At 42.0% G+C, this 15858-nt stretch overlaps 3 protein-coding genes across 3 annotated transcripts; all 3 read left to right on the forward strand.

Moving 5' to 3' along the window:
* Window positions 1-1094: 1094 nt before the first annotated feature.
* On the forward strand, window positions 1095-4816 carry LOC136445988 (uncharacterized). Its single transcript, XM_066444247.1, has 5 exons — window positions 1095-1315; window positions 1935-2010; window positions 2159-2222; window positions 2713-2840; window positions 3861-4816. Exons 1-5 carry the CDS (start codon window positions 1210-1212, stop codon window positions 3958-3960), a joined length of 474 nt encoding a protein of 157 aa, XP_066300344.1. The 5' UTR covers window positions 1095-1209; the 3' UTR covers window positions 3961-4816.
* A 468-nt stretch (window positions 4817-5284) lies between these two features.
* On the forward strand, window positions 5285-9818 carry LOC136445987 (uncharacterized). The gene is made up of 5 exons (XM_066444246.1): window positions 5285-5501; window positions 7014-7089; window positions 8442-8505; window positions 8767-8894; window positions 9352-9818. The coding sequence occupies exons 1-5, from the start codon at window positions 5396-5398 to the stop codon at window positions 9452-9454; spliced, it is 477 nt and encodes a 158-aa protein (XP_066300343.1). The 5' UTR covers window positions 5285-5395; the 3' UTR covers window positions 9455-9818.
* A 2381-nt stretch (window positions 9819-12199) lies between these two features.
* On the forward strand, window positions 12200-15833 carry LOC136445886 (sulfotransferase 1C4-like). The gene is made up of 6 exons (XM_066444103.1): window positions 12200-12377; window positions 13705-13925; window positions 14397-14523; window positions 14825-14919; window positions 15070-15259; window positions 15671-15833. Exons 1-6 carry the CDS (start codon window positions 12230-12232, stop codon window positions 15778-15780), a joined length of 891 nt encoding a protein of 296 aa, XP_066300200.1. The 5' UTR covers window positions 12200-12229; the 3' UTR covers window positions 15781-15833.
* The last annotated feature ends 25 nt before the right edge of the window (window positions 15834-15858 follow it).

A 15858-nucleotide genomic window follows, 5' to 3' on the forward strand; every position in this document is an offset into this window, starting at 1 on the left:
TGATGATTTTTGTTATGCAGGCATATAGCAAACATCAGTTCGTCTGTTGTTGCTATAGCAAACGTGTATACATGTGTTCATAAAACGTGTCCATGGCATAATGGTTTCCAAAAGGATGACGCACTTCCGCGAACGATTGCAGTTCCATCAAGCGTTGCTAGGCAGTGCTTTTGATCCACGAGGATGAAATTTCTATGACGATAGATAGTTGCATTGATAGTAAGGATTGCTAGGCGATGCTTTTGATTCGTAAACATTGGTTCCCTTGCAGAAGATGCTTTTCACTTGTGACAAGTAAGATGTAAACAGCCGCCGCCGATTACTTGTAGGTTGTCGATCTACGCTTTCTGCAACCAAACTGGTCAGGTGTCAGAGATATGTTCTGTACTATCCAATATGTCACCGAACGTTCACAGACAGAAAGTGAAAAAGTTCATCAATGTTTGGCGGGCTCAGGACCGTTATCAGGACGGGAGTCTCAGTGTTGTTGGAGGGTAGGTGTGAGGAAACATCCCAGACTTGGATAACAGGTAACGGTTGGGCCGGTAGGAATGATGGGAGATGAATGATCGCGGCATTCGCGAATATACCAACTTTTGACGAACCCGCATTGAGTAGAAATAGAATGGAGCTGGAAAGGAGTATACTGTTACAACAGGAAGCCGAAAATGTTACAACTTTCTTTATTTTAAATTGAAAGAGCGGATATCCGTCTCCTTCATTTTACGTTTCCCGTTCCTAAAATTTAAAGACCCTTATTTCAGTAACGAAGCGTCCCTCGTTCCCAGAGTTGCTTATTTTGTGACTTGATAGGCGAAACGAAATAGGCCCCCGGCCTTACACCGCGTTTATGCTAAACCAGCCCCTAGTAATAGAATACGATTTTAAAGGAATGGTGTCAAAGTCGGACTCAAATTCGCAACAATCCAATGACTAGATTTATTTGTCTCACTAAAGATGTAGATGAATCAAGAATTTATCTTTTTTTACGCTTTCTAAGCACTTAGTCTTTGCGTTGATGGAATAGTAGCCTGTCTGGGGCGAGTTGTGTATATATGAGGTTACCTGAGGACAAGTGACATCGATATTGTTACCCTTTGACCCCTGACCTGATACCGTCACACCAGGAAATCCGGCATAGACAACAAGTGGGTGGGAAACAGAACGATTTTGTTGATTCTACCAAGTTTCGCGAGGACCGCGTGTAGCATGAAGACCATAGCGGTGTTTCTGCTGTTCCTGGCCGGTACCTGGGCACACATGTGCCTGATCAGTCCTCCCCAGCGGGGCTCCATGACGGGGATAAACAAACCTGGTAACAGAACACAATTATCAGTTATTATTTCATTTTTGAAATGCTGGTAGGTACTAGACAAATGCTAATGTAGGGTACACAGAGAAGACATTCAATTTATTCGCAACTGATACTTAGCTGTGGCGGGACTGTATGATTGGATAAACATGTCAACATTTATTTCGCACTTTAAAATATCACACTTTGGTTGATTAAGTACCGCAATCGCAGGGGCCATTAAATAATTCAAACAAATACAAACTCAGTAGTTTTGCCTTATAAATCTAAATATAAGGACCTTAAACGTGACTAGATAGTAAAAACGTATTCAATATGATACCAATAAACGTCATTTTTTAATGTCTGATACGAAGCAATGATTGTCTTGTAGCCAAACTCCATTTGGGCGGGAGGGGGGGGGGGGGGTAGGCCGATTGTATTAACTTTAAAGATAAACTTTCTTGCACAACAAGTATACACAGTACAACGTATGATATTTTCTACTACATAACAAGAACCATTCTATGAGCCTAATCTACATTTACAATATATTAATGTGTAGTACATGTACATGTAGTACATTAGTAATACAAAAATGTTACAAAATACAGGAGATGTTCAGCTGACTGTTTTGTTGCAGCATGCCCTGACTGCGGCTTGGTTACTGGACCCTGTGGACTGAGGCCGGAGCCAAACAAAACAACTTTGGCTCTTTTGTAAGCATAACGTTAACTATTAAAAACCCGAAGTGCTTAACAAATTCTAATGAACTTAGCGTGTCATTGCCAAATCTCAATCATTCTCTGGTAATGTTACCATGATTTTTTTTTACTTAACTATTTTGTGTTTATCGGTGCTATACAGGGCAGGCTCCCAATACACCGTGACGATACAAAAGAACCTGGATCATTACGACTCAGCCTCCCCGGTACAGTATTGTTATGTAAACTTAACACAAAAAAGTGTGGGAATTTGTTTCCGTTCGATGAGATATCAGTTCTGTGTTTTTAATTTATCAATGTCATTTTATTACATATCATTCGAAAACGTATTGATTATCCCCATTTACAATGATCGTGCATTCAGGACTTGTGCACCAGGGGCACGTATGTGAGCTAGTCCCGAGAAAAATGCTTAAATTTCTCACGATCATAGGTATGTTATTTCAATGATGGGCGGTGTGTTTCAAATCGTTGGAAAGCTAGTCTACTACCCTGAAAGTGGTACCCCGTTTGTAATGATTATGCTTTTGTCGGACGAGCACCGTGGCTGATTTGCTCCAAAAGTACTGAGATTTTCTTGTCAAAACTCGGCTCGATACTTCAATGGCTTTTACGTAGTTTTTCTGACCGAGCTTTCCTTTTGATGTTACCTTTTAAGGTGTCTTTTTCTTATTTTAATCTTGGTTTATTTCATAGGGAGAGTTCACTATCAGTTTCCGGGCAGGCATGACAGGGGACTTCACTTTGCTGCAAAAGATACCCGACATCGGCGAACCGTCCCTCACCCTGTACTCTGTCAACATCACCATTCCAAAACCTGTAGGGTAAGCATGCACGTGTGGGGGTGGGGTTCTTTGTATGTATGGATGCATGTGTGTATGTATGAATGGACGTATGTATGCATGTGTGTGTGTGTATGGATGCACATGTATGTGGGAATGTGTGAATGTGTGTGTGTGTGCGTGTATATGTATGTATGTGTGCATGTGTATGGATGAACATGTATATGTTTTAATGTGTGTGTGTGTGTGTGTGTGTGTGTGTGTGAATGAATGAATGTGTGTGTGTGTGTGTGTGTGTGTGTGTGTGTGTGTGTGTGTGTGTGCGTGAGTGTGTATGTGTATTTTTATGTTTTTATATATGTATGTGTGTGGGTGTACATGTACGGGTATGTGTGTGTGTGTGTGTGTGTGTGTGTGTGTGTGTGTGTGTGTGTGTGTGTGTGTGTGCTTGTATTATGGGGTGATGATCATGCCTGTATTGGTAGCGTTTACCTACACCGTAAACTTAAAGCGAGGGCCATGTTATGTCGTCAATTTCCAAAAAAAAAAAAAAAAAATTAGAACGTAAGTCGTATATCGTACAAAGTTACTGCGAAATGAGCTTTGTATATGCCGTAAAATACACAAAAAACGGATATTAATTCCAACTGAAATTCAGAAACTCAAAGAAGAAGATGTGAAAGAACAAAAATGAATAATCTTTTATTCGGTATACCATACTCTGTGTATTCAGTCATTTGTTCAACCTTCCTGATCACGTAGATTTCATACTGGATGCACCTTTTTAGGCCAAACGTTTTTATTCATTCGCTCACATCAGTTTTGGGGTTTGACATAATGTCATCCCAATCTTCAAATCAACATGGCCTAATCATGTAAAATGGGAGCTACGCGACCTACTGTATATCACGTTACGTACCTCATCGTTTTATTGAAATTTGTGTGATCTTACGTATGTTAAATAGTGACTATGGTGCATTTTGCATTTCCGATTGTCTTTTAGATATAACCTCTTGCAAGCCAAATACTAAGGTGACTGTTGCTTCTGATCTGTTTCAACAGCTCGAACAAGGGGACCCTGCAGGCGGTGTACGTGACCAGAAACCCCCAGGCCCCGCCCATGTTCTACCAGTGTACCGACTTCATCATCGGGGTTGACTAGGAGGGTAGCGATGGGGGAAGGTCACCCGGTGTCATGCCAAATTTATGCCCTTACCAAATATTTGCGCCAAAACTGCTTGGAGGTTTCCAGTATACCTGAGGGGAGTGTTGTAATTTGCAAAAAGATTGAGCGGATTTTTGGACGAGGGGTCGCGCTGTTGTGGCCTCTCTCGAAATCTTACCCCACCCCAACTCTAGTCCCGACCCTAACCCAAACTCCCAATGACCCAACGGAGCAACAATATGCTGGATCAGAAATTTGGCTCCACACCTTTCGCTGTTTCTTTTATCGCTGCAGTCACCGTTTTGTTTTTTACTTTTCTCACAATCTAAACATCTGAAAGACTAAGACCCCCTTTTATCTTATTGAAATTGCAACACAACAATACACATGTATAGACAGATATTTTGCCAGATGCTGCTTACGGAAGAATTGCATACTTTTCTGTATCATTGATTTTGCTGTCTGAAACTAGAATCTGATAATTGAAGTGATTGCGATGCTAGAAATGCACATTATTCGGAGTATTCTAATAGAAGCAAATACCATAATCTTATTGTTGTAGTATGTAGAGTAGCAAAAGGTACATTTGGAAGGTGTGCTATACAAGATCCATGTTAATACTTACTTGATACTTGATACTTGGTCAGGTCTCGTCACTAGGTGAATCGCCTGCGTCAGGATGTATTGTTAATACATGTCTTCAAAATGTCCTGTGGTCTACAAATTGGAATTGAACTCTTCTTAAGCACGCTGTATGCAACGTTTCAAAGATTAGTATATGCTGCGCACTTTTCTGTCTTCTATGAAGCAAAAAGATTGGATAAAATGTTTGAAAAACGTTACCATTTCAAAACTGTCTCCAAGTAATATTTCATAATAACAATTACTTATGAAATAAGGAATAGGCAGATTACACCAGATTAGATAATTGCCTTGATGATCTGTGATTTGAAAGTAAACGTTCATGAACACACTCGAGAACACTCAGTCACGTAAAAGGTCACCTGAGGTCAGACGTTGCCTTTGTTGCCAGTAGGCTGCAGCAAGTAAATGTTATGGATGGCATCCTCTACACACTCCACATGTTTTCGTTTTTTCAGAATGCAGACCAATTAAAGCGAACAGGTCTTTTGTTCCTGTATTCAAAAACTGCACACAATGACACTTGCGGAGTCGCCTAGACTCAAGACTATCACATATATTTTCCCATTTTCAACTTTTCATTTTTAATCGGGTGAAAATCAATGCGCGCGTAGATGTCTCCCATACAGTTTACCTGCTGTGGCCCTACTGACCATTGCACCGTGTACCTGTATGAGAGTCACGGGACGAACAAAAGTAAAGTCTGAGCGCGGTCCGATCGGAGCACTTCTTCCCCAGACTCCGACGTGTGAGCACCTTCGCCCTGCAGCTCCCACCTCGACAGACAACCATGAAGACCGTGGCGGTGTTTCTGCTGTTCCTGGCCGGTACCTGGGCCCACATGTGCATGATCAGTCCTCCCCAGCGGGGCTCCATGATGGGGATAAACAAAGCAGGTGAGGGACGTTCGTTGAAGGGATGATAAGCTATAAATACGTAAGAGTTGATAGCCCTCCCCATATAACTTGCTTGAACCACCTCCTGGAACACGGGATCCCTATGTTACGTCCCTTCCACAGACGGGTACATCTGATGCCTTTCACAGGATTCATGATATATAAGGCCTAGGTTTATGACTTGAGTCACGTAACTTAGTCCCAGTACAATTGAAGGCCACGCCCCCTTGCCCACATGTTCTTAGATCCTCTTGCTTTTTTGTCATTATACATGTATGTGTCTATACATAACGTTACTTGATGAGCAAACTTCGACGTCAACTATTTACTATTCGTGAATAAATTTGTGGCCCGAACAAACAGGTTTTGATCCATGGAACTCCAGTAGTTTTCCGCTCCCGATGGTTACATAACAGGTGTGTGCACAGCGAGGTTGTTTATCACGGAGGTAGTTTAGTAACCTGGGCACGAGATCGTCACGAGTTGTCTGGAAACTGGATCAGCTGACGAGGCTGGGTACAGTCCGAGGTCACGCGGGTTGTTTATTGTGAAAACAAACCTTTCTAGTTACCGCAAACACGAAGTAGGTAGCCAAAGAGGCACTCAAAATAAGTTGCGTAATGAAAAACCAATAATTGCCAGCTGGCAAGAAATTCTGACAAGATAGAAAGCCCGACAAAACGCCAAAAAAGACTCGAAAAATCGGACGGAGGCTAAACTCTGCTTGGAGGCCGTGTGCAGCTAGATGCAAAAACTTGCTAGCTTTTTGGCGACGCCCCAAGAGCAGAGGCTTTGATTTACATTACTACGATCGCTAGAGCTGAAATATTTAGAATATTAGACGAATGTATCCCGTGGAGAATTGATTTTGTTTTATCTTGGTAGCCCACGAAATTGGGGACGAATGCTTTATGATATCTATGGTATTTGATAAGTGGTTATGTGTCAGCAGAACGAATGACAAGTTCGATCAGGGATGTCACAGCGGCTTTCTTTGGCACTGCAGCAGAACTTTTATGCAGATTACCCGCCACCAAAAACATGTGATCACAGCATGTTCAGAACACGAGATATTACAACCAGAAGGTCTACTGCAGTACTTAAGAAAGCAGTCAGGGGGCCCAAAATTGGTGATGAGGGAACAATGGGTATCACATGGGGAAAATAACACATTGCCATGACAACTCGTATGCCTAGCATGCTTAGTGTGCCTGGTCCAGCCTACGTCGTCATGGTAATGATTTTGTTTACTCCTGCGTTTCCCGGAGGTTTCCGCTTTTCCCAGCATGTAGAGGGTTCAGTCAAAAAAGGTATGTGAGGATCACTGCCGATGGTATGACGTAGTCCTATCCCACATATGACGACATGAACACAAAGGGGTCTTCTTCCTTATAAGAAATAACACTTGCCAAATATCACCACCGTTGTTCATTATCTTTTTTCGCCGACTTTGTGGTATCACACATTACTATAGTTTTCTTTTCCGCCACCATTTGTGTTTCCTGTCTATAGGAGCAGATGACTGCGCCCTGGTGACCGGGCCGTGTGGCGGGAGGATGGCCATGCCGCATACGGGGATCGCTCTGATGTAAGACCTCAGTACCCTACCTTCTCAAGAATCTGTACTGTATCAACAAGTAATGTGTTGAGTTATCTTGGAACCAGGATTGCATGTCTTGGGTCAAAATCGGGGCGTACCATAAGGAATGTTGAAGATGATGTCATCAGGATTCGAATCGAGATTTGACCTGACCTGACGTATCCTTTGCCTCGAGCGTAGTTACACTGACCCATTAGAAATTCACAATTACCTTTTTTGCTTAAACTGTTTACATACAAACAGATGTTGGTTAATTGTACATACAGAAACACATAAAACTGCACACACACGCGCGCGCGCGCGCACACACACACAGGCATAGATACATACATCCTTAGGCACACACGTACACACACACATAGATACACACAGGCGCATAAGCAGTCGTGCTCGCGAACACACACACAAACACACACACACACACACACACACACATATATAAATGTATACATACACATACAAACACATACACAAACATATATACACATATGACTCGTACACAACAAGTCAAATTGTGAACAATTGAATATATAAACTTACAGTACCAGTGAGGACGTTTCTCCTCTATAGGGAAAGATTGTGATGACATAATATATGATGGACATCGTAACAGACTAAAATGTATCAACAAATCCGGTCTATGGACTCTGACATGTTACAACCTTTATTGACACGACAAAAGTACAGCGAATTGCCGGTCTATAGACTCTACTACAACTATACATTCAAACAAACAACTGGGTACAAAGGAATTAACCTAGTATTTAAAGTGACCCGGGTCGTCTTGAAAAGACGCATAGGGGTGGCGCCCATCTCCATTTCTATAGCCCTTGGGCAACACACATTTGTGCAAGGCACTACAGCAGGGGACTGGTCCGCTGGTAGTGATGTGTGTTTTTAACTACCATACTCTTTCCCAAATGCTGAGTGTTAGGCAGAGAAAGCAGTATGTACCATTTTTAAAGTCTTTGGCATGACCCGGCCGGGGTTCGAACTCACGACTTACTGTGTACAAGGCGAACACTCTAACGTTACCAACTAGGCCATTGAACCTAGTAGTACGTAAAAGTGTATCGATAATTCAACATGTTAGGTTTAACGTGTCACTTACTAGTTCTAAGGTCTAAACATTCTTTGATATATATTTACCTGTCTGTACATAGTAAGGGCTGTCTCCTAGAATGTAGTTGAATTTATCTATGGCATGGAATGTATAAAATTTTGCTGAGCAAGCGGAAAGAAGGTTGAACGGCTCTGCGCGTTTATCATGATAAAGTGCACAATTTAGGATAAATGTCGTTCATCTTCAATCTCATTCGATCTTATTCTCCTTTATTCAGGGCAGGCGAGAACTTCACCGTAACCATACAGAAGAACCTGGATCATTATATGGCCTCTTCACCGGTACAGGCTGACTTAGTAACAATCATAGACAATGTTAGGTACATATGCGTAGCGATGTAACGACATCTTCTGAATGTACGGGGGGGGGGTCATAGAAGTCCACAATATACACAACTGAAAACTTTGTTGCAAAAAATGTACTTTACGGTCTTTAGAAAAATACCGATACAATGCACTTACTTAATCTGCTCGGTGACATAGGCCATGCATCCAGCTATCTATGACACTGCGTTCTTCGACCTCTTACACTTTTCACAACAGGGAATGTTCACCATCAACATGCGGGAGGGAGAACAGGGGGAGTTCAAGCAGCTGGCGATGATCAAAGACATGGGTGAACCGTCCCTTAGTCTCTACTCCACCAACATCACTGTCCCGCATCCCATGGGGTAGGTGACGGGCACATCCCTTTCCTCAACCTATCATGTTTTTAAAAACATTTGTTTGGTTTCTAAAACACACTTTGCAGTCGATATTTCTTGCAAATTCTACTTGGAGGTCTGTATGTGAATTGAATTATGATTTAGTAGCGTTTTAGTCAATTTCTGCAGCAGCTACAACTACTACTACTACCAAGTCAATTTTTCCCTAAGCATTACGTGGAAATGTCGGTTACACTTAACGGTGTTCTCTAATCTAAAACTGCCTGTTAATGTTCGTAATGATGGCTCCAGGGAGTTAAGGGGCGAGGAGATTTTCAATGTCCTTAATTACACCAATTACCTTCGAATAACTAGTCAGCAAAAGTGCTTATTGTGAATAATGCATGCTTGTTGAACTATTCAGTTGAAGAGCCATTGAAAGTGCCGATTTGGAAACTGTGCACTGACATCTTTGTCTCCACAGGCACGGCATGGCGACTCTCCAGACGGTGTACGTCACCAAGAACCCGCAGGCCCCCGCCATGTTCTACGAGTGTGCTGACGTCCACATCATGCCCCGGCCGTAGTCCAACACGAGAATCCCATAACAACAGAAGGACGAAACATTGCACACTATCTGTCGCATTGCTGTCATATGATTAAGAGATGCAGCTAATGTCACAGATATTTCATGATTTGTTCCCGAGAATGTCTCCTAACCACTTACCAACATGAAGAAATGAGTGAAATATGCTTTCTGCTATTTTAGAGATGTTGCCATGTTCTATCATGATAGTTCTATCCTTCAATTGTGGGGACGATTCAAACATTTTGCTAATTTAAGTCATGTCATAACGGCGAAATACCTGTTTTTAAAATGACTATTGGCCTTTATTCTTTTTCAACGTTGCCAGAGAGCATAATGATAATAAATTGTTGAACATGACAAAGCATATTCGTAACTATTTTCTTCTTAACTTGTCAGTAATGAAATTACAACACAACCTTACTTGACTCACGCAGCCTTAGGATCCCATTCGCCGTACGAATCAAGAATTTAGCTCGGCCGACTCGTCGGCGAGCTCCAAATGGCGATTTTCTGGCGAAGTACGACCGACGCCCTGTCGATTCTACGGGCTTCGGGCGAATTTTCGGAGCTCGGCCGACGTTCGCGTGTCACTGGAAGCTGCGCTTAAATTCAGCGAGGCCACGGCGACGATTTTTGAACTCGCACAGCTCGTCAACAGTTTGCCCGTAGCTCGCCCGAGCAACGCCCAGCGCTCGGCCAATATTCGGGCGGGCATCCGAGGATTTTAGACCCGATTTTTGGTCGGTCGGAGATTGCTGCCAAACTTTTCTAATGAGAGACAATTCAATGCAAAGTTAGATTTTCATTGAAATAAATTTACCATACTTAAAATGTGAACACCGAAGACAATGCTTCCTGTTCCTTTTTTGGTATAGGTTTGGATGTTTCAATTTATATACTAATGAACTGGGGCCTGACTTTTGAGGCTTGACTTGACTTCCTGAGTTTTTCCTCCACAAAATGACTAGTTGAAAGTCCACTGAGTCATTATAGATCTATGTTTGTCTGCCGAGGCACGCCCAGGTGTCGGCAGGGCGTCGATAGACTAATCAAGGGTCGGCCGAAGCTCGGACGGCGTTCGCCCGAGCTTTGGTCGATTTCCGTTTGGTGAAAATGTTTGGATCGGAGTTAAACGACTGATCTGTTGACTTTGTGGCTCCTGCACTAGTATTTGGATCAGTCTATAACAAAATTCCTGTTTATGTTATTATTTTCAGTGTGCCCACCCACTTCACTCGCGCCCTACAGATTTGCCACAACTCAGAAAGTAAAGTTGGTCCAAATTTGAGATTGTTACCAGGTCAGTTGATTCTGACTTCGTCCGTGTCCAAGAGATGGTATCGTCTTATGTGGGATTTATGATTATTAGTGTTCGACGGACGTCGCCCGAGCTCCGTTCAATTTGTCACGGGGTAGGTTTTTAGCGAAAAATACGGTCGACGCTCGGGCGAATTTGAAATTCGGCGAGCTTCCGGCGATCTACAAAATCGGCCGATGCTCGCGTGAATTGTGACGCCGGCTTTACGACAGCAGCATGGGGGCAGTCTGACAGTTTGGATCGTGTCGTGCCGATTGCAGCTGTCTTGTGGCGAAGAAAAAGTTGTGAAGCATGTTCAATGTATGTCGTCAGCACCTGTCATGTAAAAGGTGAAATATGAGAAAAATGAGACTTCAGAATTATCAACACACATCTGATATTACGTACAACAAACTTTGTGTTCGGAGCTTGAAGAATTGCAATATTTGACATGAGATCAATTTCCTCAAGAATTAGCAGCAAGATTTTAAAATATCCACACACACACAGACACACACACACACAGACACACGCACACACAGACGCACCCCCCCCCCCCCACACACACACAGACAGAAGCCAATACCTACACTATTCAGGGGGTATTAATGCACCGTTAGATTATTGACTCGATTTTCCTGTAAACCTTCCCAAAAAAGGCGGTTTCGGTCGATCATATTTGTTACTTTCTCGAATCGCATTATATTGAATCGTATGTCTTGAAAACATTAATCAACACTATGCAATGATACAGCTGCTGCATGTAACGTTAGGTCGGGTGAGGTCTGCCTACACTTGCATGTCCATGTTTGGGGGCCCACAGGAGGACGTCCCTGACGATAGCTCCTTTACTTCTCCAGGAATGACCAGCAAAACGATATATAGCACAACGGAATTGGGAACATATACAACACAAACACATAACAGCAAAATGATCAACTAGAGTAAAGTTTCATTCAACAATACTGGCATTTGACACAAAGGAATCAAAGCAAAATTTAGGATGGCCTAATAATGATCTGCATGGGGCACGTCCTATGCATATATCCATTACATGACTATGAAGTCTCGTAATCCAACAAGAAAGAAGGACAGAATCTTCTCATTGACTATGCAAATATTGTCCTTAATTGCATATTTCTTGTCAAAATTATTATCCCTATGTACGTTTTCCATCAACAAAGATATCATGACAATCTAGTTGAAAGTTCATCCATTATGAAACTTGTCAACGTCGATAGCATACAGTTCATTCACCAATAGGTCCTATAGCATGTACTATGTTATGTACGTGTGTCTTTCTTGATTTATGATACAATAAAAACCCTCAATTTCTTGCCCCAACCATTTTTTAAGATATGTGCACTAGTCCTCAGATTTCAAACCCGCCCCTCTACCACCCCTCAGAATGGTACAGCCCTGCCCGAGTGGCACCTCATGGTAGTCATGTGAGTTCCGGGTTCACTCGCACTCAACATGGCGGCCGGTGGGGACGATCGTGTCCAATATTACAGGTACAAGGGGATTCCTCTCCCGAGTCACCTTGTACCTGAAGACATGGACGCCATTCAAGACTTCGCCGTTCGAGACGATGACGTGTTTATTGTCACGTATCCCAAGTCAGGTGAGTTTCGTCTGAGCCAAAACGCCACTGCTGAGGAATCAGTGGCAATGGGTCACGACAAGTTCTTTCGGCAACTCTTACATAACCCTGCTTTAACAATGCCATTGTGGTCTGTAATATTATGTAGTGTATAAGCTATAGCGGTAGATTGAACTGTTAATGAGCGCAACTGGTGATGTAGTTGTTTAAGCATTTGCCACAAATCCACTATTTATTTATTTCATAATTCTAACAGGAGTAACAAAACTCGCAAACAAATACCCTGATGTTTATTCTATTTATCTGTTTGGCTGTTCAGCACACACATCCTCTGTTGCCCAACTAGCCTGTTGCTATTTCAAAGGTGAAGGGCTAGCCCTGCTGACAAAGACAAGACGTTACAATGGAATTTTTACATGGACAGTATAACGAGCTATAGCAATATTCGAAGTACATCATTCGTAAACGCTACTGTATATAAATCCGTACATTAAGGTTTTCTCCCTGGCTAAATTGGCTTTTTGACTTTCGATTGTTTTCTCACAAATGAAAAGGACTGATGTAGTACTGAATATTGATTGGCTGGTCATGAAATAATTCTAAATCTAATTTTTGGACCATATGGATGACGTCATCAAATTTTATTGCCTTAAAATGTTTTTTTTCTAAGAGCAAATACAGCACTTTGGTACATAACGCTGCAATGAAACTATGTTTTCCATGTGCATAATGATCAAAGCTACAAACGTACGTTCGCACAAATACATATCTATGTCGTGTCTAAAGCTATTAAAAATGATTTTCTATAATTAGGTAAAAACAGTTCTTTTTAATAACTACAGATGATAAGTAGATATCGATTTGTGCGAACGTACGTTTGTAGCTTTGATCATTATGCACATGGAAAATATAGTTCTATTGCAGTGTTATGTACCAAACTGCTGTATTTTCTCTTAGAAAAAAATCATATTTAAATTTGATGACGTCATCCATATGGTAAAAAAAGCAGATTTAGAATTCTTTTACGACCAGCTGTCAATGTTCAGTACAACTACAGTTCATTCTTAATCTGCTAATGAGAACAATGAAAATTCAAAAGGCCAATTTAGTCAGGGAGGAAACCTTAACCAGTTCATCAAATACAGCGCATATAGAGTAACGGTGCTTCATTTGGTGTTTTCGACCGAGTGGTGTGGGCAGTGACCCGGGTATCGGAGATCACCCTCAAATAAACAGCTCGACGATTGTACACAGCTCTAGAACGCGACTATTCATTGGTGCAGAACGAATTTGAATTACTGTATAACCACAGTCCGTCAGGAAATTTTCTGATTCATCATTTATGCAGGAACAGCCTGGCTACAGCGCATCGTTTCTCTGTTGCGTTTTGGCGGCGACGTGTCGAAAACTGACATGAAAGAACAAGACAAATTGGTGCCTTACTTTGAACAGAAGTGTGGAGACAGCGCCACCTTTCGGGAACTACCGGAAGCTCCATCACCAAGACTGTTAAAAAGTCATCTTAACTTCAGTCATGCTCCAGTACAACTTGCGCAGGGGAAAGGAAAAGTAAGTCACAGCCATTCTGTGAGAGTCCATGAGTATATATGTATCTTTGTGTATGTGAGTATATCCGTGTGTAGTACATTTCTGTATGTATGTGTGTGTGTGTGTGTGTTTGTGCGTGTGCATTTGCACATGTGTGACTGTGAAAGTGAGTGTGTGTGTCTCATGTGTGAGTACGGGTGCATACATTGCATATATGTGTGCATGTGTGTGCGACCGCATGTGTGTTGTGGGTTAGTGTATATAACATGCATGTGTGCGCGTGTTTAATATAGCCTACGCACATGCGTGTGTATGTATGCGTGTCCGCGCGTGTGTGTATGACTGTTTATATGTGTGAATGCACGTATGCGTTCGTATCTAACGTTTTAAGTCATACTCGTTTCTTTTTATTATAATAATATACAAATTCACGTCTTTTGCAATGTTGTGACATCATAACTTTTATTGTTATAATATACATACATACTGTAGGTCATCTACGTCGCCAGGAACCCAAAAGATCTTGCGGTGTCCTACTATCACTTCCACTTCATGGTTACAACACTGAAGAACCCCACATCCTGGGAACAGTTCCAAAAGGACTTCGTAAACGGCGAAGGTAGGGGTGCTGACGACACTTCTTCACATCATGCTATGTTTGCTAAGTAGGGTCATGTGACATAGCCGTAACCTGTCAACGCCTTCCGACATTCTTTCTAATATTTTGACGTACCTAGGCCTCTCGAGCTTTGCTTTAAAGGCATACACTGGCGTATTTTTACGCGAACCATCATCATTGACACCGTTAGGTAATTTGAGGGGGGATGAAATATAATTCGCTTTGTTTGATTATTCTAGGTCATTAAAACATCTTAACTTGGACATTACTTTCACATTAAAACATTCCTTGACTTCACCAGTGAGCAGGGGAGCATGGCACGACCACGTGCTGGGCTGGTGGGAACAGAAAGACAGCCCAAACGTGTTATTCCTCAGATACGAGGACCTACAAAAAGTAAGTCTATTATCCTCTCCTTTTGTTTATCTAGAAATAGCGTTATCCCACTCAAAGCGTCTTTTTCTTTTGATCTATACTTGACTTATTCAAAGTTAGATGCATTATGTTTGCTATCCCAGATAACAATTTGTACATGTGGTTTGGCAGAACACCCGGGAACAGGTGGGGAAAGTGGCGGAGTTCCTGCAGTGGCCCGTGACCCCGGAAGTGATTGACAAGGTCGTTGAGCAGAGCAAATTCCAGAAAATGGCGACAAATCCAGCCACGAACAAGGTTGAAGGGAAGGAGGCCAAAGCGGGGATATTTGACTCCTCGAAAGGAACTTTCTTTAGAAAAGGTATAGAACACGGTCCCTACATGTTGTATATTTCCACGCTGTCAAAATCTAATGCAACAAAAGAAAATTATGAAATTAAAGTCATCATCGACATTGGAGGATGAATAAATACGTCAGTGGTTCTAACTGCACATGCGCAGCGAATTATAATTAGGGTAATATGTCAAAAGTGAAGGCCCCTGACTTGTTAAGAGTTCTTGTCTCCGCCGTGCTTTATGATCCTTTATATCTGTCCAGATTCCGTCGGTCGGTTCGAATAACAACGAAAGAACCGCCTAATATCATTTATATTCGATTTACGATTTATCATTTTTTGCATTTAATTGGTATGTTTCGTTTCTTTATGTCTCTCTTAAATCTCAGCAGTCATGTTCTTCAAAACAGCTAGAAAATACTTCTGCTCTTCTACAGGTATAGTTGGTGACTGGAAGTCTCACTTCAGTGACGAACAGAGCCAGTGGTTTGACACGTTCTACGAGGAAAAACTGGGACCAACTGGACTTCAGTTCGACTTTGAATGATAGAAATCACAAAGCATGTTACAGTGACTGCTAAATAAAACACGATGCCCGGAGCAATATCGTCTCATTTTAACTTTA

This window comes from Branchiostoma lanceolatum, chromosome 12 (assembly GCF_035083965.1).
Source record: "Branchiostoma lanceolatum isolate klBraLanc5 chromosome 12, klBraLanc5.hap2, whole genome shotgun sequence".
Taxonomy (NCBI): domain Eukaryota; kingdom Metazoa; phylum Chordata; class Leptocardii; order Amphioxiformes; family Branchiostomatidae; genus Branchiostoma; species Branchiostoma lanceolatum.